Source organism: Diadema setosum, chromosome 11 (genome assembly GCF_964275005.1).
Source record: "Diadema setosum chromosome 11, eeDiaSeto1, whole genome shotgun sequence".
Taxonomy (NCBI): domain Eukaryota; kingdom Metazoa; phylum Echinodermata; class Echinoidea; order Diadematoida; family Diadematidae; genus Diadema; species Diadema setosum.
The window spans coordinates 17,091,166-17,116,933 of NC_092695.1; the positions used below are offsets into that span (position 1 = coordinate 17,091,166).

Below are 25,768 nucleotides of genomic sequence, written 5' to 3' on the forward strand. Positions count from 1 at the left end.
GGTCTGGAACTAAACAAATATATGATACTGATGGCACAAAAGAGAGTTCTTGTAATGAATGTAACATGCACATACAAAGAAAAGAATTGTTTTTACCGTATTGTCTGTTTTCAGTCACTGCAGGCTAAATAGAGATATATAGATTGATTGATAGACAGACAGACATAGATAGATAGATATAGATAGATAGATAGATAGATAGATAGATAGATAGATAGATAGATAGATAGATAGATACAAAAAGAAAGAAAGATTTACGTTTCATCCACCATTAAACCAGGAGTATGGACTTTAAATTGGTAGAAGTGGCTCACACTATTTCGATGTGGATCAGCGGAGGTTTGTGGGATACTTATGGAGGGAGTAACATGGACTGAGACTTTTCCGTCTCCCGTCCAGTTTGTATCACCTCCATTGGTAATTCATTGTCTTGATTTCTTAATGATATAAGGCAGATTTATCCCGTACACGAGTCGAACGTTTCGAGAAGATCACCAAACCAAAAGTGCACACGTCTCCCTTTAACCCCTTAATAGCAAACCGTGGTCTACTTTCGTCGCTATTAAAGATCTATTGTTAACTCCACCCCAAATCCCATGAATAACCAAGGCCTGTCTCAGTGTATGGACCTCAGTATCTAGATTTCCTGTACATAATATGCATCGAATCGCCCAATGATACTGTAAAAACAGGAAAGGAATCCAGTTCATTATTTTGAAATACAGTCCTACGTGAAAAGCTCGATTTGTCACAGCTTGTATACAGTAGTAGGCCCTAGTTAACTGTCATTTACCAATCAAAGGACATCAACAAACATAAAGGTTTTAAAAATTTTATAAATATGAAAGCCACGCTGATCTTCTCAAGGACATATCACAGCCAAGATGATAAATTCTGACAAAGGTGATTATAATTGCTGCCCACCATTCCGTCACTCTTCGAACAAGAAGGATGATAATGAAGACAGATTAAAGGAAATTGGAAAAAGAGTCGGCAGTCTTCATTTTCATCATTCCGGTCCACTGCTTAGCCTCATGTCGACGACCCTGGCACTGTTGGAGTCCGTACAGTCGATATCAAGACAAAAATTCTGACGGTGCGCGAAGAGAGCTGTATATAGCCTTGGTTTATCACTAGTATCTTTGTTAGGTGCGAACTCCAACAGCGCAAGGGCCGCCGACAACAGGCTGGGCTCTGCACCCGGGGCTCCACACTATGGGACATAATCGTGCAAACCTTTATTCGTAAGGTGCATGATGCCTAGCTTGTTGCTTAAATACCATCAGAGCTTGCCAAAGTCATCAAAAGTCATCAGATTTGATGAATCTTTGTGATTTGGTGTCCACATTACTCATAAAAGGCCAGTCAATTTTCATTAGAAACAGCCCAACCGTGAACAAAAGTAATGCCCGTATCAAACACAGACAAGATGACAAGAACATAACACTAGTCTCATCAGTTAATTTCCTGGTCATTGAAGGGCCCCGACTGATGATTATTCCGAGACTGCCTATTTAAATAAGCTAATCAATTAAACTGACCTTGCAAAAGCAAACTATGTGATACGAGGAAATGCGCAAGGGTTTGTTGCATCGCGTTACAGCGCTCAGTCAAGAAACGTCTATGTTCTAATGCGTCTCAACAAAATCGAAATATTCATCAAGAGAGAGAAAGAGAGAGAGAGAGAGAGAGAGAGAGAGAAAACAAAATAACAACAACTAGTGTGGAACTGTTCCCATTTTCCTCTCCCTTTTGATTAGTAACGAGAAAGGATAATAGATATTGTCGCTGACATTACGAATCGGCAAATATTTGAAACGTGATTACGAAATGATCGCGTTTAAAGATTCGCGACTTCTTTGAACGTGAAATAACTAGTCCAGTCAATCTAGCGCTTTTTAGGGGGTAACCCACCACTAATTGCAACAGCATGAATTTCACTGCAGTGCAAGTCGTTGACACCTCCTGAACACCATACTAAAAGTCCCAGAAAATCCAGTGGGGTAAAATAGTAAAATTAGCACCTGTATATGAGAGAAAATTGACAGATCTCAGCTTCCCGTTATCCAATTTTAAAGATTAAGATTTATAAACTTATATTTTGTAGGTCAATGAACACGATGGATGCCTTTTCGAATTGGTCATACAAAAATAATTTACATAAAATGCAAATTAGCTGTAACTGTAAGAGCACATTCATAACAACAGTACTCACGTTGGCATAATGCACGTTTTGCAGAAGGGGACGCGGGGTTGAGGGGTAACTTTGGGCGCCTCTCAAGGGGCCGCTTTAAATGTACTTGTAAACATGTCTCCTGTATTGATAACATTGCATTTCTTGGAAACAAACGTGCCCTTGCTATAAGGCACGACAGCATGTACGTTTGATACATATATATTCGCGGTATATGATATTATATGTTTTCTATACTGCCGTGAGGGTGGAGTATTTTTTGGCACATCCCACAGGGTTGCCAATCAATGTGCACCCTCTTCACTGTATAGATCTATCATTTCCATGACTTTTCATTGTTTAAAAGTGTATTTGCTATATTGCCGGACCTACTTTTAAAAACCATTCACGCTAGAACAACTGTATTTGCGTCGCTAACATACGTATTTTGTAATAAAGGCTGTGAGCGTAGGTGTAAATTTAGACACCTCCCCAGAGATTACCTTTGAATGTTCACCTTTTTGACAATGTAGTTATTGTAGAGCAATGCTTTCTCTAGTAATTGGTTGTATTTTTTGGATACAAAAGTGCCTTTGCTATACGGCACGATGGAATTACGAAAACATGTACGTTTGGAACATATATATATTCGCGTTATATGATATTATATGTTTTCTATATTGCCGTGAGGGTGGAATATTTTTTGGCACATCCCACAGGGTTGCCATTTAATGTGCATCCTCTTCACTGTATAGATCTTGTAAAGTTAAACCTCTTCTATCATTTTCACGACTCTTCATTGTTAAAAAGTGTATTTGCTATATTGCCGGGACTACTTTTAAAACCATCCACGCTAGAACAACTGTGTTCGCGTTGCTAATATCTGTATTTTGTCTTAAGGGGGCTTGAGCGTAGGTGTACCTTTGGACAATTTTTCGCGGTCGTATACTGCATGTTTTTCATTGCCTTTAGGATGCATGGGGTTACTTTGAGCACCTCCCACAAGGTGGTCTCTGCAAGTGAACCCTTTGGACTGCATAGATATTGTAGATAAATGTTGTTATTTTATCTCTACCCCGGCAATTTTTATATTAAAAAAAGTGTCTTGATATGGCAGGAATCCATTTCAATACAATTCAATTCAACTTTTATTTCATTTTTCGACAAGAACAAAGTGTAATAGACATCACTTTTTTTTTGTAACAGAAAATGAGGTGCGTAAAACTATGTCGGATGAAAAGAATGTACAATGATTGTAGCACCTTACGATAATTATACATAATCATAAAACTCAAGTGATAGTCATAAAACTCAAGGAACGACCTTTTTTGAGACACGCACTTTTGGAACGACTGTAATTGCGTTGGTATTTGCGTTACAAGGGTCATGTATATAGGCAATTAATGTGAGCACTTACCATATAGTAGGCTCCCTTCGAATGATAACCACTTTAACTATGTCAGTGTTAGTCAAAATTGCAGAGCAATATATTGTCTGTTAACTCCATTGAATTTCATTAGATAAATGTTTCTTTGCTAGAGGACCAGGAGGACTGTTTAAAGGCATGACCCATATGCATTTGCGTTGGTACAAGATTATTGCATGTCTTAGACTGCCTTTGGGTGGGGTAATTTTGGGCACCTCCACGTGGTTGTCTTCGTATGTGAACCATTTCACCTTATAGATATTGTAGAACAATAATTCTTCTATAACTTCACTGAATCTTAATGGATATGAAACGAAAAGGACGTTATAGAGGGTTTTTTTTTTTCGCTTCAAACAGCTGTATTCACGTGTGTATAATTATGTTTTGTATCGGGCCGTGAGGGTACAGGGATAAATTCGGGTACCTCCCTGCGAGTCGCTTTGACTGTGCACCACTTTTTAGATATAATATACACATTGTAGAAAAGTTTTGATGCATTAGAACATTCCGTTGGCTCGGTACCCTTTGCATATTATGCAAATGAGGCCCAGATTATGTACGTGGAAATGTTTGCATCGCACTAACTCACATTGTAAACATAGGTTTCAACACTTTTGGTGTTCCAGTCTGAAACCTAGAAGCCTAGTTTTTATGGAAACACCGTATTTTTATCATTACGGGAGCTAATTTGTATATTGTGCAAATTTAGCCACTTTGCCCCACTGAATTTCTTGGGACTTTTAGTATGGTGTTTAGGAGCCCATTACAAGTTGCACTGCAGTGGAATTCCTACTGTTGCAATTAGTGGTGGGTGCAACCCTATTTTGACTGGACTATAATTATACTCATCCAGTGATATTGATTTTATGAAAGTGATCTAATGGGATAATTCTGCTTTGTTTGACATTAAACATGACTTTGTAAACGTATATGGGGCTCTGTAGACGTACCGATGCAAATTTCGTTAAAACCACGCGTTTGTGCGTTATACATGATTATGACTGCACGCTCGGGAATGGAATGTACCCAATTTGCACACCATGAATCTTGACATTCTGTAGCATAGTCACAATTACAAAAACAAACAAACAAACAAACAAACAAAAAACAAAACAAAACAAAACGAATGAGCTATAACATGCATGTCGTAAAATCGTGAAAAAGTGATCATTTTTGCTGTAGCTATAGAATGCATTACCTATTGTTCGGAATCGGAGACTGTGTGCAGATATATCTACCCAACTAACTTGATAGTGAATAATGTCTCTTGTAATGCAACAATATATTGAATGACCACGCAAAAATTGCCGGTATCGGTGCAAGTTACGACACAATGACAAATCTAAACTAAACAAGTATTTTGATATCATTATCACTATATCTAAATATTGTCTTTGTTTGTTTGTTTGTTTTTTGTTTTTGTTTTTGTTTTTGCTTCACGTCACAAGGCATGTACCCAGTATGTCAATGAATAGAAACGTAATCCATTAACAACATTTCTGTAGAGTCTTAGTGTCACGTTGGCTCGAACAACATGGGTCTAATGAGCTTGCTAATGAGGCTAAAGAATGGCAAGCTTAAACCTGGCATATACTTTTATTCAATTTCAGCTTGCATCGTTTCGAAATCAACAAACCACAGTTCTGCATTATTTCGTAATACTAATAGAAGCCATATGAAACATTAAAGTGTATTATGCAAAAAAAAAAAAAGAAATGGTTAAGCATCAAAGTTGTCAAAAGTTTATTTCAAGTTAATTAACATTCTTTAAAAAATACAAAGTAGCCAGATCAACATTGTTATGCTGTCGTTGCTTTCAAGGGAAAATTTTATCCACAGTTTGAGGCAAAACTCGGGATCATGCCCACAGTTTACAGGCACAGATATATTATAAACTTTTACGGAAAGGGTTAAGCAATTATATGTGATGTACAGTGTCCAAAGTGAAACTTTTTATAGTGTCTACCATAAGAAGATGAACATTTTTGTTGTAATTAAATGGTGTTTATACGGTGACAAAAAATAACGTTTGTTTGTTTGCTGTTGTTAGGTTTAACGAAGCATTCTTATACTGTTGATTAGGCTGCATACATTATATGGGAAAACAATTTTAGCCAGGATAAAGGGGGGGGGGGGGGGTAAGAGAAGAGGGGCGAATTGTATTGATACATGAACACCGTCATACCTTTTATGGAAGATCATTTTATTTACTTCCGCATTCAAAGCGCCGCGCCGCTGCGCCTCAAGGAAACGAAAAAGCAATGGGTACCGCATGGCAACACATTATTGAGTGGTGTGAACCACTGTACATACCGATTTAGCAAGTTGTTGCTGTAAGCATGCTCAATACAGTGTCCCATAAGGTTTTGTTCGTAATCCAATGGTTCTCTCTAGTGAGTTATATGTATTATAGCATCGAAAACTACTAAAGTTTGATGGTAAACCCACTAAACGATCTTTAGGGTGACTGAAGGTATCGGTGAATAAAAATGATCGCATTTGTGTGCGTGGAGGGTGGGGGGGGGGGCTGTGGTGGTTTACCTCCTGTCGACTAAAATGCAATGTGATTGGTCCAAACTCTTGCTGTGCAGCGGTGTATAAGTGTAATGAGAAATTTGCGCTCCCATCGCTAAGTGTATCTTTGTCATTTAGTGTACCCAGGGCGCTCCAGCAGGTGGTTGACAAGTCCTGTCTCTAGCTCACTGACAGTTTTCTTCGTTTGAGAATTAACCACGTAGGTGAGTCACTTACTGTTTTGAATTTTACTACGTATCGATGCATTTAAGATCGTTTGCCCAACATTAAGATTAGATTACGTTAGCGCTAATCTTGCAAAGTTGCACATTATGTTTTCACCCATTTCTGCACAGCGCGATATGGTGATCCTTTTACTGTTTGGACAAACACACGCGTTTCCCGTGTAGTGCTTCGATCAATCATACAACCGATCAATGCCAAGATTGCAAAATTCTTCCTTCTGTTCCTACTTTGTGAAGATTCAGAGAGTAAGTATATGAATTGGCCTAAAAAAAAGGCCTCAACGGAACTTACCTGAAAGGAATAACAGACAGTCGTACTGGACTGGACTTGCACTGATAAGATATGTAAACATCTTTTTATTTTTCCGTATTGATTCAGGCTCATAACACTTGATATGCCCGCAGGTATAACGCCAGAATGGTTTTCTTTGTACGAGTATACGCGCCAGCAATCTTGAAAACGCCCAAAGCCACGTATTATTGTTGACTCCTTCATTAATTCTAATGTATCAAAAATTTACGAGCACAGAAATGGAAAAAAAAAAAGAATCCCAGTTTTCTTATGGCAATAAACCAGTGAGGTGAGATCCTTGCATAAACGAGTTAAAGTAATCTACGGCATTCCATCGACAGGGGAAACGCAATACACCCAAAGCCATAGGGCTCTGACGACAGGTGTGCCCTATGTCTCATGTCATCCAGATTGTTGTGATCTGCGAACTGCATTACTCAGCGGATTAAGTCATTAAATAGTTCCTGGGTCATTCGTTCTCTTTTCCTCATCCTGTCCAGTATAACGCATTTTGTTTGTATGAGCCAGTTCGGAGTTAGCTCATGGGAACATTGGTACGAATGACCTTTCTTTTTTCTCAGTTGGTTAGGGGCACTTCACTCGTTTTCATACACCTGACATATGCATATAAGTTTTACGTAACAATTTATGGGATTCATCAATCCTGTTCAAACAAAGAACAAACTTGCGAAGACCAGATAGCAGAATGATCTGTCAATTACACTTGAGAAAGCATTCATTTCGTTATTTTGCATTGGATGTATTGACAATCTCTTTTTATTGATATTGCCAAATACCACTTTTGCTGTCAGGTGGATGTGCTGGCAAGCGGCATTTATAAGGATTACATGAATAATCATTACATCACAGATGCTTATCCGAGTGAATTTAAAAACCAACATGCATGTTGGTCCGAATGACCTTGTTTCTGCTCATGCGCAAAGTGGAACTCCGAACTGGCTTATTGTAGATACGGTGTTGCAGTTAGGATCGTTACTTTATTATCAGTGGAAATTCTTTCTTATCTTTTTTCCCCTCATTTAAGACTGCGATGCCAACAATTAAGCAGGCTTAGACACTTGATTCACAACCGAACTCGGGTCATTACGGTTATGTTTACTCTGCACCTGCTCAAATCTCATTCTTTTGAACTGCTAAAATATTACCCCTCCCCCCCCCCCCACACACACATTTACTTGATTGCAGGGACGATTTTTTTTTTTTTTTTTTTTTTTTTTTTAGTAACGACAATGCAGGTGTAAACTATTATGAGTGTAAGTTGTAACATCTTCGATCCCAGTGTATGTCAGTACAACACCGATACCACACGCTTGTTTGATTAAGAGCAGATGACAAGGACGATTTTAAAAATAACGACACTGCAGGCGTAGACTAATAAGTAAAGTTGGAGCATTCGATCCCTGTGCAGAACCAATTTGTGAAACAAGCACCAACTGCATCAAGTCTTTTTCAAGTATACATGATTTAGAACAAGTGCGAAAATGTCTATATACCTGTTTCCAAGGTTACAGTACAATTTGCATAGGTTGCAATGTTCGTTATTGTGATAAAGGGCTCAAATTAAAACCCGAATAGAAGGGGGAAATTGTTATGGATGAAAACAGGTCAGAGCTCTCCATCGACAAAAAGGCGAAACGTTCCTTCCGGTATAGGGGTCCAAAATGCAGATCACACGCTGCGTTTATATATTTCATTAAAAAAAAAACCGTAATCCGTCTCAAGATTTAAAAAAAATAAATCATGAAAACACAGAATGAAAATACCTGCCCCAAACCAAGCCCTTTCATTCACCAACACACAAAATTAATGTACTTCCTCCTCCACCTCCTCCTCCTCCTCCTCCTCATCATCATCATCATCATTACCAAATCCTCATGAATATTCAAATGATGGTTTACATTGAAAGAAGTTAAATACTGGCAAGGATAGGCTTTTGGAAGGACATACCGGATTATAACAAGCAAGAAGGTAAGACTTCGTTTATCGTCCCAATCATCGCATTTAAAACATTAACTCCTTCCATACTCAAATTCTGAAATCCCCATAGACTTAATATGCAGGCCACCACAGGTTCCCGGATGGATTAAGTTCGCTTTAAAAAAAGTTAATTTCTAAAGGGTTGCAAAAAAAAATCCAGGGAAGCAAATCATGACATTAAAGGTAGGGAATCCCATTTGCATGCCTTAAATGAAGAGTTGTATAAATACAGTGGTATGTTGAAGAGAGTATCATTTTAGAAACTCCCATAAAGTATTGAAAGTGGAAGGTAACATTTAGCACATTTTTATTGACCGTTTGATTTTGAATTGAATTTTTTCGGGGCTCACCGTAAATTCCAGTACATTACTAGGCTACCTTTGCAGACCCATGCACTGCATGTTTGTCCATCATGTATATTTTGTGAAGAAAGTTCATCAAAACTTACACACATTTCTATATACATTCTTGCCACACACTCTATATGTTATCACATCAGCTCTTATACTTTTAGATTTGTGTTTATAGATTAAAAAATACAGAAGACTGCAACAAAAAGGCTTACATGTAAGTGTGGCTGACACACAGAACTACTGAGTAGTTGAGTTTTGTGCATTATTCAAATTGTAGATAACTGTTGACTTCCAAATTTCTCAGCAGTGGCCTAAACAAGTCCCCTCAAGTTCATATTTAATGTTTTGCTGCATTTTGGGAGGTCTGTAAAAGGTATCCCTTACCTTTAAAACACACAAAGCAAACAATGGTGATAGAGTGCCAGGAGCAAATTGTCGCGGTTAGATAACTTGTCTTCGACGCATCCGATCAAATATCCGTCTATAATGATGCTGCAATCTGATACTAAGTAGTCTATACTCTGTCTGTATTCTACAACACCTCGCCTATTGCTGCACATGCGCAATAAAACCGTCACGACTCGTAATGACGTATCTGTGTCGTCACTCACGCTCATGATCACTGACGCGGAAGAATTCCATTGTTTGCTGCCTTGCTGTAATTGTTGCTATAATGATTATCTGTTACATGCTATGTTGAACGATTTGAAGCTCACTGATATTCATGTCTGTATCTGTGATAAAGAAACTTCTTTTTCATTCTAATTTGTTCTTCACCATCTTGTTTCTTTCTAATCATTATTATTATCATTATCATTTTTGTCACTGATACAGATGTTACCATCGCCAGCAACGTTTATCACTTTCATCATTGTTGCCATACTATTATTACCTAAATGTTTATTCATATCAATATCTCTGTTGAATTGAGATGTTTTGCGAAAGAAAACACACACACACACACACACACACACACACACACATACACACGCATATAGTTGCCCCGGCAATTTCAGCATATGCTGAAATTGATCGCATTGATCACAATATCCTCGCCCAGAAATTAATTGCCTCGAAAGCTCGACCGTGTCTCATTGCATGGATTTTAAACTCTCTGGAAAATCAGCAACAGTGTACAAGATATTTTGGAAAATTGTCAGACCAGTCAACGGTGCGTTATATAATATATATATATATATATATATATATATATATATACCAGTTATTTGTATGTTTTTTGTGTTTTGTTTTTGTTTGCATTGGAGCTTCTTCTAAGAAATCGATTTTTTCTTTTTTGTTTTCTTCTTCATTTCTTTTCGTGTGTCACTCAAAACTTTTATCTACACGCCATTTCAGTTCACATGTCAATTTAAGTTATTTATCATTTTCTTCTTATGATATCTCGATTTCACAGCATAACAATGGCAGATGTAAGGAACCTCGTCCTCCTCTTGATTTTCCCGGTTGCCATGGCCTTTCCATCCGGGGCTCCAGCCGGTGCGTGCAGCCATATGACTCCAGGTCACAGAGATAACGGAACTATCATTTCGCCCCAGAGCGGCGCCAGTCCGTACACCGTCAGCACCGATGCCGCCACCTATAGTCTATCGGGGACCGTGACGGGTGAGAATTACACAGTGATGTTCTTGTGTAATTGTCTTCTTATGTTATTGAAATGCTTTTTGTTCATTTGTTTATTTTTTTACTTATTGCTTGGTTATTTGAAAGACGGGGAGGAGGGTAAGAACTTTTTGCACTTTGATGTTGTAAATGGTGCGATTTGATGCATGTTTTTGCGCGTTTTATCGAATTGAAACAGTCCCACTTGTTTAAGGTACCAATATATTTTCATGTCGATTATCATTGAACAATTTGGCTATAATATGGTATCATTTCAATAAATGTCTTGTATTAATTCTTACACTGAATATCATGAACGCGACTGAACCCGAGCGAGCGGAGCGAGCGAGGGAGGGAGGGGAGGGTGTGGGAGGCGGTGTCCCCCTCCCACGGTGAGAACTTTTTGCATTTTGATGTTGTAAATGGTGCAATTTGATGCAGGCTTTTGCGCGCTTTATCGACGTGAAACAGTCCCACTTGTTTAAGGTAGCAGTATATCTTGATATAGATTATTATTGAACAATTTTCCTATAAAATGGTATGATTTAAATACACTTCTTGTATTAATTCTTTTCACTGAATATCATAAACGCGACTGAACCCGAGAGAGCGGAGCGAGCGGGGGAGGGGAGGGTGTGTCCCCCTCCCATGGTGAGATTTTTTTTTTTGCATTTTGATGTTGCAAATGGTGCAAATTGATGCATGTTTTTGCGTGTTTTAACGAGTTGAAACAGTCCCACTTGTTTAAGATTGCAGTATATTCTAGCGTAGATTATTATTGCACAATTTGCCAATAATATATATAAAATGGTATCATTAAAATAAACTTTTTGTATTAATTCTTACTCTTAATATCATGAACGCGACTGAGCCCGAGCGAGCGGAGCGAGCGAGGGGGAAGGGGAGGGTGTGGGAGGGGGCCCCCTCCCACGGTGAGAACTTTTTGCATTATGATGTTGCAAATGGTGCAATTTGATGCATGTTTTTGCGTGTTTTATCCACTTGAAACAGTCCCACTTGTTTAAGGTAGCAATATATTTTCATGTCGATTATCATTGAACATTATGGCTATAAAATGGTATTATTTAAATAAACGTCTTGTATCAATTCTTACACTGAATATCATAAACGCTGTCTGTTCAGCAACCAAACAGAAAAAGCATGCACACGAGGGTGTAGATAGGGGCATTTCCCCTCCCACACGAAGGTGATTTTGCATTTTCAGACCTTAAATTCAGCGATCTGGTGCAAATTTTTGGTGCAATACTTTTTCATCGAAGTGTTAAAATCACGGAATTAAGCTCTTATTCCGAATGTGCATCATCTGTGTGTATATGTACAAAATCTAGTGAGGAAGGGCTTAGGGGAAGGGGGATTCCCCCTCCCGCTCGGCGGAGCTTTTGCGTTTTAAGAATTGAAATAAAGCGATCTAGAGCACACTTTTTGTGGAAAATTCGGAAATTGTCATTCCCAAAAATGTACTACTACTAGGTCTAAAGTGAGTAACAAGCAATGGAATGGTGGCAAGATACCTCTCCCACATTCAAAGGAGCCTTTTTTCAGTTTTAAGCTTTTAGAACTGAAATTCAACAATCTGGCGTACATTTTTGTTGGAATATCTGGAAATTTTCAATCAAAAGAGAAGTGTAGCAAGTCTGTGGAAAGAGATTCTATATAATTTTCTGATTGCAGTTAAACGTTTTGGTGCACACATTTTGTGTCATATTTGGAAAACTGTTTATGTTCAAAGTGTAGCCACAGTCTATACATGCTGGGGGGGGGGGGAGGGGCGGGCGAGCAGGAAGAAGGCGTGGGCGAGTGTTATCTCCACCCTTCCCGTACGATGGAGCTTTTTAAGGTTGAAATTGTGATATCTCGTATACGCATATTTGATGGAATATATGAGAAATCATTAAAAAAAAATGATGTGGGGGGGGGGGGGGCTTAGGGAGGAAAGGGTCGATAAAAAGGGGAAATTCCCCTTGTACATGAGGGAACATTGAGTTTTCGGAATATAAGTGATAAGTCATGTGCACTCAGAATTATTCATAATTTTTTGTAAATCTAAAAAGTGTACTAAGGCTAGGGAAAGAGGCACGGAGGAGGAGTGTCTGGGAGGGGGTATCCCCCTCCCAAGCACGAGAGATTTTGCATATTTTGAACTGAAATTCAACGATCTGGTGCACACTTTGAGTGAAATATTCAAAAAATGATGATCTTATTTGATGAAAGATATGAAAGGTTGAAAAGAAGACCCGCTTCATGTGCATGCATACAGTATACACGTATTCCCCCCCCCCCCCCGCAAATCCCCGGTCCAAATCTTGGGGGGGGGGGGCGACCGCTCCCATCGTCCCACCCCCCCCCCCCTCCCTGGCTACGCCAGTGCCGCCATGATGCGTATTCTTATATACCCTATGAGGCGACAATTCCCCAGTTGTTCTTGCAGTCTTCCTCGTATGTATTCATTCAAGGGGGGGGGGGGGCGGAGAAAAGTCGAAGGTAAAGTCTTGCTTTACTTATACAGCGGAATCCAACGAGACACGTACCGAGACTTCTGGGAGAAGAATTTTTATGAGAAAAAAAAAATTCATAGCATTCCATCATCACATTTCCGATCTTTTTGGTCATCATCATGGGTAGGCCTACTTTTATTTTCCGTTACCATGACGACCAAAGAGAGCGGAGGCGGAAGGGGTTTCAGGGGGAAATCCGGCTACACACGCAATCACCCCCCCCCCCCACACACACACACATACACACGCGAATAAGACACAAGTTACAGCATTTTTTTTTTAACTTGATGAATAATTTCAATTCCAAGAGACAAGCTGATCAGTGCAGTCTGGTGTCCAATGTGCGTAAATCATTTGCACGTAATGCGATGTGCATAGTGCTTATGCCGTTTGCTGCTATATAAGTAGGGCCCGGCCGCGCCAAATGTAACTTTTCTTCTGGCTATCGTGATCAACATTTTTTGCATAAAGACTTTGCATAACTTGGAATATGTTAGTACGTGCATCTACCTACCTGAGTCAGCAGGGGCAGCTATATGTTATCGTTAAAGAGAACGTCCACCTCCTACGAGGTGGACGTTGAAAAAATCCAGTAGATCAATGTGTTCCACTATTAGTCGTGTCAAATAGGCCTACACAGTCAATATGCAGGCACACTGAATCAAATTAACACACAAACGACAAAATATTTGTACATTTATTTTCATTCCTTCACAGTCTCGGTAACTGGAGCAGATTTCCGAGGCATTTTACTCCAAGCCAGACGAGACGACGACTCCGTGGTCGGAACGTTTTCCTCGCCTCCCATGAACACGAAGCTGCTGCAGTGTAGCAACGCGGACGACAGCGTCACGCACTCGAGCCAGGACCCGAAAAGCGATGGGACGTCTTTCACTTGGACCGCACCAGACTCTGACGTAGGCGCGGTCAAGTTCACGTGCGTAAAACCCATCTTTTCACACGATATCCATTTAGCGTTACCATTGTCGCTCCGGTAGCTGCCGTCAACATTAAGATGTGACCGCTTTGATTCCTACAGTCGGTGCAATACTTTACAGTGTGTAGGGCCTACAGCAATCAGCAATTTATGGTCAGATATTGATATAAACCCGTGTAGCCCTATGAACTTGACCTATACTAACAAAAACCAAAATACATTATTGGAACTCATGTTCCCTTGGACTTTCATTGAAAGTAGGACCTAACCGAGTTAAAACAAAACAAAACAAAACAAAACAAGACAAAACAAAAACTCACTCGCAATAATAAGTAAACTTCTGTAAAGAATAATAATGCTGCTAAATCCATGAAGATAGCAATAAGGGGAAGAGGACATCAATAATAATGATGATATCAACCGTGGTGATAATGATAATAATGTAGTACTTATATCAGAAAGTATGCACAGCTAGATACAATGGCAACCAGCGTATACGTCTATTTGCAAGGATACAAACACTGATATCAGGCTACGGAGTATCTTACGATCTACGCTAGATATGCGGTAGGCCCTCAAAAAGAACGCAGATATATCAACTACATAAGTAGGTCAATACACATGCATATACCTCGGAATGTGAAAGAAAATGTATTTAGTCTCTCAAACGACACGCCGGTGTCCGATAAAATTAGGGAATGGAATTTGCTAAATTCTGTCATGATTGATGTTATATGAATTCATTAGAATAAAGCAAGGAGATCAGTGATTTACATTACAAAGTTTGCTCAACAAAACGATGTCTCATATTATGCAAATCATAGGGATATGGTATTTATAAATCTTCTATAAATCTTCTTTTCTCACCTTTGATGTAATGCTCCTACTACGCCGTATACATATCTGTATTCCCTACGTCACAGGGCAACGCTGCTGCAGGAATACGAGATTTTCTGGGTAGGACTTGAATCCCAAGCGCTGCAAGCATCAGGTAAGGCCACCACAGAACCAGTCTTTGTTCCAGAGTATCTTACCTACACGTGTATCTATCTCCTTTCCGCATAATTTAGGAATAAGATGTTTTGTCTGTTATCTTCATCGCCTGTATTCTAGTGACGTGACATGCGGTTCTTGAATCTGAATATATCGATATAGATATCGTCATTGGCTTGTGCCGAAAGGGTGGGTTGGGTGGTGGCGCGACGCGTTAATGGGAACACCACCCTTCGTCCAAAGCCCCCCCCCCCTCCCCCGTTTTTGCCGAAAGGGTGCGTTGGGAGCGTTGGGTCGCGTCGCGTTGACTGGAACCCCACCCTTCGTCCAAAGCCCCCCCCCCCCCCCCCCCGGTTTTGCCGAAAGGGTGCGTTGGTACTTTTTCTCATGTAATATTAAAAGACGAGTTTTTAATTTATACTTAACCTTCAAACAACCATTTCATTTATTAGACGAATTGACTGTAGACCAAATAGTAATTAAACCAAATAACAATTAGACCAAACAGTAATTGGACGAAATGATGACTAGACCAACTGGTTATTAGACCAACTGATAGTAAACAGTCTATTAGACCAACTGGTTATTAGACCAATGCACCCTTTCGGCAAAACCGGGGGGGGGGGGGGGGGCTTTGGACGAAGGGTGGGGTTCCAGTCAACGCGACGCGACCCAACGCTCCCAACGCACCCTTTCGGCAAAACCGGGGGGGGGGGGGGGGCTTTGGACGAAGGGTGGTGTTCCCATTAACGCGACGCGCCACCACCCAACCCACCCTTTCGGCACAAGCCATCGTCATTAACCTATTGTGTGCTTTGAGTGCTGACAAACACAGAAACCCCCATAGCGTTATACACACTGTCCAAACACTCTGCCACAGAAAGGGTTAAATGGGCATTCCAGACGATTTTCATAATTTCACATCAATGTAGTACATAAGTCAACAGCTCCAAGTATAGAGATGTGAAATTTATTGTGGTTCTTGAGCAGGGAAACAATACTTTGAAAAACCTTAGACAAATTACACTGAACAAGGATGATGACATAGAGGCTCACATATTTCAGAAATGTATAATAGCAGTGTAATTCCATTATAATAGGGCTTGCTTGCGAGTTCACCTGTGTATAATCTATGCATACCTTCCTCTTTTTTTTTCTGCTTCCTTGAGCCCCAACTGATGCATTTTTATTGTGACCCTGCCATGTCATTATTCTTGTTCATTGCAATTTGTTATAAATTTTGAAAGTATTCTTATTCTTCATCCCAATTACCATAAATTCTGAAATTTTGTCCTCAGTATAACTAATTTATAGTTGTTCAAATGTAAAAATCTGAAAATCATCCGGAGGCCTCCTTTAAGGTTGCTGAAGTATTGATGATGCACGTTTCAATTCTTGTAAGTTAGACGTGTTAAACAGACTTTTTGACAACATACAAGTCACGAGGACTAAGGTTGCTCGTTGTAGTGCTTGTAACGAGTCCCTGTATGATGACCCCCTCCTAAATATAGGTTGAAAAATGACTGGATTTATTGTCCCCGCCGAACGAGTTCGAGCAGGGGACTATGAAACGGGCTCCGTACGTGTGTGTGTCCGTGTGTGTGTGTGTGTGTGTGTGTATGTGTGCGTCCGTGTGTGATCAAAATGTTCAATTTGCTACTTCTTTGTCATTTATGAGCCAATTTTGATTCTGTTTGCTTTATATGATAGCACTACATGGGAGCTTTGAAACTTCTACACAGAATTTCAGTTGTGACCTCTGACCTATATTGTACATTTTGCTACAAAATGCTACTCCTTCGCTATTTCTAACCCGATTTCGATTCCAATTGCTTTATGTGATGGCACTTGGTGAGGGCTTCAAAACTTCTGCACAGAATTTTGACCTTTGACATCTTTGACCTTGATTTTTGACCTTATTGTACATTTTGCTACAAAATGCTACTCCTTCGCCATTTCTAACCCGATTTCGATTCCGTTTGCTTTATGTGATGGCACTAGGTGAGGGCTTCAAAACTTCTACACAGAATTTTGACCTTTGACTTCTTTGACCTTTGACCTTGAGTTTTGACCTATATTGTACATTGGCTACAAAATGCTACTCCGCCATTTCTAACCCGATTTCGATTCCGTTTGCTTTATGTGATGGCACTAGGTGAGGGCTTCAAAACTTCTACACAGAATTTTGACCTTTAACTTTTTTTTACCTTTGACCTCGATTTTTGACCTATATTGTACATTTTGCTACAAAATGCTACTTCCGGCGGGGACATATATTACGTACCGCGTAATTTCTACTTTTCCTTGTTCAAAACTCGTTTGGCGAGCACTGTTGGCGCATTTTCATTTAGATAACTACAACATAGTACCAAAGTGTTATGTTATAGCCAATTCATTGCCATGGAAACTGATTTTAAACAATCTCACCTGGCCCGAATATCTGTTAACACTATTGTTGCTATCCATGCTCGCACCTTGTAAAAAGAAAGAAAAACAAATTGGAGGCATAGACGTATTATGTTCTAATCTAATGAAACATCAACAGTGACTACACTGGTAAAATTAAAATGAAAAAAAAAAACACACAAAACAAAACACATTACCAGACCACTGAACATGGTTTCACGAATTTGATTGTGGACCCCTGTGATGTATTGTGATTGATCTACTAGTTATTTTCTTAGATAGTTGAAGGAACAACGAGTTTGAATGTATAAATACTACAGGAACACAATGACATCACCGAGGCATGTTGTGCGTAACTAAGTAATCCATCTCGGACCATACAGCAGCGAAGACAGTAAGCTTTGGGATGATACCAAACATAATTATGGTGACTGTTATTCTAATATTGCAAAAATCTAATCGATCAGAGTTGAGTTTACAAACTTATGCTGGGCAATGGGTATAACAGAAAGGCATATCAATGTATGTATGGGTTATACTCAGAACAGTCCGCTTGAGACATTGCACGAACATGCGACGAAGTCAGTTACCAGTGTAAGTAGGCCTACTCCGTGCTGGCATGGACACCAATGTGAGGAATTTTGCCCATGATCTAAATAAGCATTTAAAATGTGGTACGGTACACTGTTTGATGAAACAATCATTCAAGCTTTACGATTTATATCAAACATGACAACTGTTACTCGTATAATTACATTGATAACGATAATAATGATAATAATAATAATAATAATAATAATAATAATAATAATAATAATAATAATAATAATAATAATAATATTACAGAAATACCCGACCACAATATCGATCAAAGTCGAGTCTCTTCAGTTTTTGTGCTGGGTATATAGCTAAAACTGTTTGTGTGTGGAGTTGTATCTACAAGGGCTGTTGAACCGCGGGGTGCAACCTCCCTCCCCCCCCCCCCGGTTTATGTCTTCAGATGAATTTGTATGTTTTATACCCCCCCTAAAATAATAATTAACACAAAATATAAACGATTAGTTCCTTTGCGATATTCAGATGTCATTTGAAAGTTCTGGTTTACGTGGCGAATGATTCTGAAACTGAATCCAAATCTTCAAATATTGTAAGAACATCATAATGTATGTACACTCAAAGTTAAAATATCGCTTATTTTGCAACATTTTGTTTTTGATCCTTCCGCATAATTACGCCGCCCGCAAACTCATATCAAGTGTTGTACTGTCGGATAGAAAATTGTTTTAGCTGTAATACGATACCAAACCAAGATGTCTGTTATTCTCATTCTACAGAAATATAACAGATCAAAACGGATTTCCTTACTTTTTTGTACTATTTATAGCTGTACTGATAATCTTCAATCTCTCGATTTGAGAAGGCAATAGAATTGAATTCTTTTCATTGTTGTTCCAAAGTAAAGACAGAATCGAAGTCTAGGAATTCCTTATTTTTGCATGGGCATATGTTCAATGCATTTTTATTTGGTGTTTTTTATTTATTGATTAATTAATTTGATAATTAATCAATTTATTTATTCATTTATTTATTTATTTATTTTTGCGCGAGAGATGCTGATATCAGCGTGACAGCGTGAGGATGCGGTGAAACACATCCATCCCTCATGATGACATGCTGCTTATGCTATCGGGTGGCTTAGGGGTTCAGCACCCCTGTGGGGAAAAAAAATGTCCCATGCAGGGACATGAAGGCATGTGAAAGAATTTTGCTTCAAAAGTACCGTCGGAAGAAGTGGATAATGAACCTCAACAATTCTCCTTTATGACTGAAGCATCCATTAAAATGCATAATAATCTACAAGCATTGCTTTTTTAGTTGACCTCTCAGTTCTCTTTCCCCCCTCTAAACATAACTTTGTATTTTCCGGTATGTACACATGATTTATCTTCATTATTATTTTTACAATTGTTTATTTTTAGTACAATGCTTAGATTCCTGATTTACTTTGTGTTGTTTTGTTTGGAGAAAAATGAGAATGAAATAAATGGATTTAATTGAATAACGCAAGATCTACGCTTGTGCTTGTCTTTGACCCATGGTTTGACCGCCAAATTTTGTTCTCCGTCTGTTTGATATCTACTGCTTAGATTCTAGAAAGTTTAAAGTGCATTTATGAGGTTTTTTTTTTTTTTTCAAGTTTAGACAAACTCTTCTACAAACTTCAGATACAGGTCTGATTGTCTTTGATAACGTCTTTTCAAAGGAAGCCTTCATAGAATTTTGTACATATATATAATATTCATAATATTGTGATTCATTATTTCTCAAATACAGGTGCACCATGGAACTCTGTGAACTCCGGGTTGCTCGCTGGTCTGCTGTTAGCTGCTGCATATCTTATGAGACAGTAGAAGATCAGTAGTTTCTTGCTAAAAATAAAAGAAAGAACAAAATATCAAGCTTATGGCCTCAAGTTATGATGCCTGTCGTTGTTCAACGACATGTACATGACCTTAGTGAGCTACTACAACACTCCTCTGTATATACTACCCGTAAAACGTTTGAAGTTTATGAGACAGATATTATACCAGGAAATGAAGCCACGGACGTTGGCATTGATTTGATTAGACTTGAATTTATTTCCACTTTGTGTTCACAGAATCAAAGAGGCAAACCTAACCGAGTTACAGTGATTATATTACTGTACAATAACATGACGTTTAAAATAATCGAAACGTATACTCTAATAACGTATATTTTTACTTTAAATGGTGAAAGGAAATAGTCATTTAGATTAAAAACACAAAAACAAAATAGTAATTTAGATTTTTAAAAAACACACAAAAAAGGTAGATTAAAAGCACAGCTTGTATTACTTAGGTCCCTGAAAATGAACATACTATATCACTAGAAAACACTCAAATTCAACTTACCCAAGTTAAAACCGTTTGTAGTGTCCACGTTGATACGTTAATATTCATGGGATATTGTGTCACACGGCTAACGGGAAGGAGGTGATGGCGTCTCGGTTCGAAGGTTTGTTAAAAAACATGTCAAGGACTATAAGAGCTGCGGTAAGATCCTCGTAATAACAAAGTCGTCCTTTTATTTCTCGCCATGCCTCGTATACTGTTCACTTGCCTAAGGATCATTTCCGACCGTCGGCCGTTTTCAAGCATTATAAGCTTCTTTACCTGTTTATTGGGTTTGTACTTTGTGTAGTAGTTATTTGTCATTATCTTTCAGAGTTCTTGTCCCCCGAGTTATGGGAACTATCGCGATGTTTCAGTGAGCCATTGAGTGAAGCAGAATCAGTGGACTTCTCCTTTCATTTAATTTGAATTATAGCAAGTACGGTATCTTTCACTCAACTATGTTTATTATAATTGTTATTATCTTTTTTTTTTTACATTTATGTAGTGTATTGGATTCAGCAAAAATAAATATCTAATACATGTGCTTGTGAATGTTGTTTGGCATTGTGTTGCACATGTCAAGTGGTGTTAATCCACATGAATATGTAAATGTTATTTTAAACATTGTTGATCAAATACAGACATGAAATGGAACTGCTTTTCATTTCTAACTACATAAACATTTATATGATATGCATATACTATATATATATATATATATATATATATACATATATATATATATACATATATATATATATATATATATGTGTGTGTGTGTGTGTGTGTATGTATGTGTATACATACATAATCATCACATGTACTTAGATATGTGTGCAGTGGCGTACCGTGGGTCAAGACATTGGGGGGGGGGGCACCTCATGGCAGCAACATCAGAATTGCATAACGTAACAATTAAATGCGAGCGAGCGGAGCGAGCGAGCTTGAAAATTTTGACATTTTACAGTCCCCAAACTGCCGTTTGTAGCTATACATAATAATATATGTATGTATGTATATATATATATATATATATATATATTTGCTTTGGAAATTAAGGGGGTTGCACCGGGCCCAACTGCTGGCAGTTGCTGGCAGTAACATCACGAGAATGGCATCATAACGATTAAATGCGAGCGAGCGAAGCGAGCGAGCTTGAAAATTTGGACATTTTACAGTCCCCAAACTGCCGTTTGTAGCTATATTTTTTCGCTTTGGAAATTCAGGGGGGGGGGGCGCACCGGGTGCAACTGCTGGCAATTACTGGCAGTAATATCAGGAGAATGGCATATAACGGTTACATTTGTTTGAAAAGATTTTATTTTCTGCATTTCATATTTCCTTTCAGAATAACAAAAATAACAAAGGCAGGTTCAATTACACAAATACAATTCTGAAAATTATTGACATATTACATAGTAAGTCATATTTTGTATGTAAAGACAAATGAAACGTTAAATAACATACAAAATGTTTATATGGCCAATAATGACTTAATTCACAGTACAATATATAATATATACATATGATGCAGAGGGCCGCCGTTATAAGCCGTGCTTGAACAGACGGACAGCCAGAGTTAAATTACCATTTTTTATTGTAGTACTTGAACACTAATACAGATGGGCCATGTTAAAGTGCGTGTAAATCCAGTTTTATACAATTACTTGGTAAACAGGAGTGGTGCCTGTGAGTGCGTGTGCAGGTGATGAAGCGCGAAAGCGTTGATGGTCAGCACTTCTAACATTTTATAGTCCCAAAACTGCCGTTTGTAGCTATATTTTTTCGCTTTGGAAATTAAGGGGAGGGGGCGCACCGGGCGCAACTGCTGGCAGTTACTGACAGCAACATCAGGAGAATTGCATAGCGATTAAATGCGAGCGAGTGAAGCGAGCGAGCTTGAAAATTTTGACATTTTACAGTCCCAAAACTGCCGTTTGTAGCTATATTTTTTCGCTTTGGAAATTAAGGAGAGGGCCTGGGCGCACCGGGCACAACTGCTGGCAATTACTGACAGCAACATCAGGAGAATTGCATTACGATTAAATGCGAGCGAGCGAAGCGAGCGAGCTTGAAAATTTTGACATTTTATAGTCCCAAAACTGCCGTTTTTAGCTATATTTTTTCGCTTTGGAAATTAAGGAGAGGGCCTGGGCACACCGGGCACAACTGCTGGCAATTACTGACAGCAACATCAGGAGAATTGCATAACGATTAAATGCGAGCGAGCGAAGCGAGCGAGCTTGAAAATTTGGACATTTTACAGTCCCAAAACTGCCGTTTGTAGCTATATTTTTTCGCTTTGGAAATTAAGGGGAGGGGGCGCACCGGGCGCAACTGCTGGCAATTACTTACAGCAACATCAGGAGAATTGCATAACGATTAAATGCGAGCGAGCGAGCTTGAAAATTTTGACATTTTACAGTCCCCAAACTGCCGTTTGTAGCTATATTTTTTCGCTTTGGAAATTAAGGAGAGGGGGCGCACCGGGCGCAACTGCTGGCAAATACATTACTGACAGCAACATCAGGAGAATTGCATAACGATTAAATGCGAGCGAGCGAAGCGAGCGAGCTTGAAAATTTTGACATTTTATATTCCCAAAACTGCCGTTTGTAGCTATATTTTTTCGCTTTGGAAATTACGGGGAGGGGGCGCACCGGGCGCAACTGCTGGCAGTTACTGACAGCAACATCAGGAGAATTGCATAGCGATTAAATGTGAGCGAGTGAAGCGAGCGAGCTTGAAAATTTTGACATTTTACAGTCCCAAAACTGCCGTTTGTAGCTATATTTTTTCGCTTTGGAAATTAAGGAGAGGGCCTGGGCGCACCGGGCACAACTGCTGGCAATTACTGACAGCAACATCAGGAGAATTGCATTACGATTAAATGCGAGCGAGCGAAGCGAGCGAGCTTGAAAATTTTGACATTTTATAGTCCCAAAACTGCCGTTTTTAGCTATATTTTTTCGCTTTGGAAATTAAGGGGAGGGGGCGCACCGGGCGCAACTGCTGGCAATTACTGACAGCAACATCAGGAGAATTGCATAACGATTAAATGCGAGCGAGCGAAGCGAGCGAGCTTGAAAATTTGGACATTTTACAGTCCCAAAACTGCCGTTTGTAGCTATATATAATAATATATGTATGTATGTATATATATATATATATATATATATATATATATTTGCTTTGGAAATTAAGGGGGTTGCACCGGGCCCAACTGCTGGCAGTTGCTGGCAGTAACATCACGAGAATGGCATAACGATTAAATGCGAGCGAGCGAAGCGAGTGAGCTTGAAAATGTTGACATTTTACAGTCCAAAAACTGTCGTTGTAGCTACATATATATTTTTTCGCTTTGGAGGGAGGGGGCGCCCGGTGCGCCCCCCTGGATCCGCCACTGGTAGTCAAGGGTGTCGGTTTATGTTTATGATTGGGGGAGGTATGACCTGCCAGCGAGGGGGCGTCGAAGTGACCAAGCGGGAGAAGGCTGTCCAAAATCTGCAATTTATATAGAGCATCCCCTAATTTGTTTGTGTTTGTGAGTGTGTGTGTTTCATATAGATGAAAAAGTTAGGAAATAGCCAAGGTCAAGTCTTATTATTGGCAATGCAAGGCATTTTAATATAGACTAGTATGTAAAGCAACATAGACACTGCAAAATCAATGATCAAGCTTTGATAGCAAATGTGTACAACCTATCAAACATCACATTGCGCAACATTGCAGCGACTCTTTTTGCCATTCCGATGTTCTGAGTACACTGCGCACAACCTGCTTGTATTCAAAATGCCAACCAGGAATCACACTGAATCACAATCTTTTGTCGTCTCCGGGCTTTTTGAACAATGTTTCACTATAATACCTCTTGAATTATATGGTTAAAAGAAATCTTAGAAAAATATCGTTTTTCTTGATCATCCTTTCATGTCGATTTCAAAAGCAGTTTACTAACCCTTGAATTACCATTTTGGTAGGTTTTTTTTTTTTTTGTTTTTTTTTGTTTTTTTTTTAACCAGCGGATGGGGGGGGGGGGGGCACGTGCCCCCCCCCCCCATGCCCCCCCCCCCCCGTAGTTACGCCACTGTATGTGTGTATGAAACAATATTCGTGACCAATGGGGAGCTGAGGAGAAACTTAAAACTACAACACATAAAAAAGCAACTAGGTGATATATCATCCAGCACTTTCCCACTGAGCCACGGTAATTATGCTGAAATATCTGCATGCGGGCTTTGATTGATTTGAAATTTGAACTGCCACTTCTACATAATAATTATCTTAATTATCTGTTTTTGCATGTGTGCGTGCGTCGACATCTACATAGGCGCCGAGGGGCATTAAATAGCATGCGTCAGGACCATACGTAACCTACCATTGTATCAATATACATAAACATTAAACACACAAAATAGCATATTACGCAAGTGTGGAACTACTAACCACATCTTTATTATTTATAAGCAATCACAACAATGTGGAAATCATACTGAAATATGAACGGTTGATGTAGTCCGATGTTCATGTGTCCAAATGATTTCTTTATTGTTTTGGGGATAGGTACTCTGTCACATTGATATGTTTGTTGTTTCTAATTTTCGGCACTGCAAGATTGAATTAAAATCATGAAAATTAGAAATCTAGCCGATAGGACGACTTGGACGTGACGGCATTTTTTCTTCACCCTTATAAGAAATAAAATAAGAGTATATGACTCAACCACACGTTGTCCTAAACGACAGAATGATATAAGGATTGTGATCATCATTCACACTTCATAACGACGCTGATTGAAAAAAAAAAAACACTCTTGCAGTTTGGGGATTTTCCCTTTATTTAACAAAGTGATAACCTTTTCTTTAATCATCATCACATATTTTTTATGAAACGTTTTGAGTTGATGTATATTGATCTGAAGCATTGATGGCTTTGACTAATATGTGAGTATAATGCGGACTATAAATGTTGTAAGACCAGACTATAAAGCTGTTGATCATTCACGTCGATAGTTATACAACTGTATTACGCAAATTCGACAAAAGCTACAGAATATTAAATGTTCATAGATACAAACGTATAAAGTATCAGATATACAGTGTGCGTGAGTTTTCGAGTACACATTCTCTACAGGAATATCTACAAGTATTTGCATCGATAAATAGAAATACAATTTAAGTCATGCTATACTATACGTTAATTCTAGTAAATGGGCGGATGATAAGCACCAATTCCTCCCTCCCTTAATTTCTTGATCCATTCCTACTTTTCTATGTCACTTCTACATTCACAGATTACATGCAAGGTGTAAGTGGTACCACATGGATGAGAAAGAGGAGTGCATATCTTAGGAAGTTACTGTCGAATTCTGGTTAGTCGC

At 38.9% G+C, this 25,768-nt stretch overlaps 1 protein-coding gene across 2 annotated transcripts; it reads left to right on the forward strand.

The window, feature by feature from the left end:
- The first annotated feature begins 6,196 nt into the window (after nucleotides 1–6,196).
- On the forward strand, nucleotides 6,197–20,971 carry LOC140234784 (putative defense protein 3). 2 transcript variants are annotated; one of them, XM_072314819.1, is made up of 5 exons: nucleotides 6,197–6,337; nucleotides 10,416–10,624; nucleotides 13,855–14,074; nucleotides 14,998–15,065; nucleotides 19,808–20,971. In XM_072314819.1, exons 2-5 carry the CDS (start codon nucleotides 10,423–10,425, stop codon nucleotides 19,882–19,884), a joined length of 567 nt encoding a protein of 188 aa, XP_072170920.1. In that variant the 5' UTR covers nucleotides 6,197–6,337; nucleotides 10,416–10,422; the 3' UTR covers nucleotides 19,885–20,971. The 2 variants fall into 2 exon arrangements, with proteins under 2 accessions (XP_072170920.1, XP_072170921.1); XM_072314820.1 differs by having other exon boundaries at nucleotides 6,197–6,333.
- The last annotated feature ends 4,797 nt before the right edge of the window (nucleotides 20,972–25,768 follow it).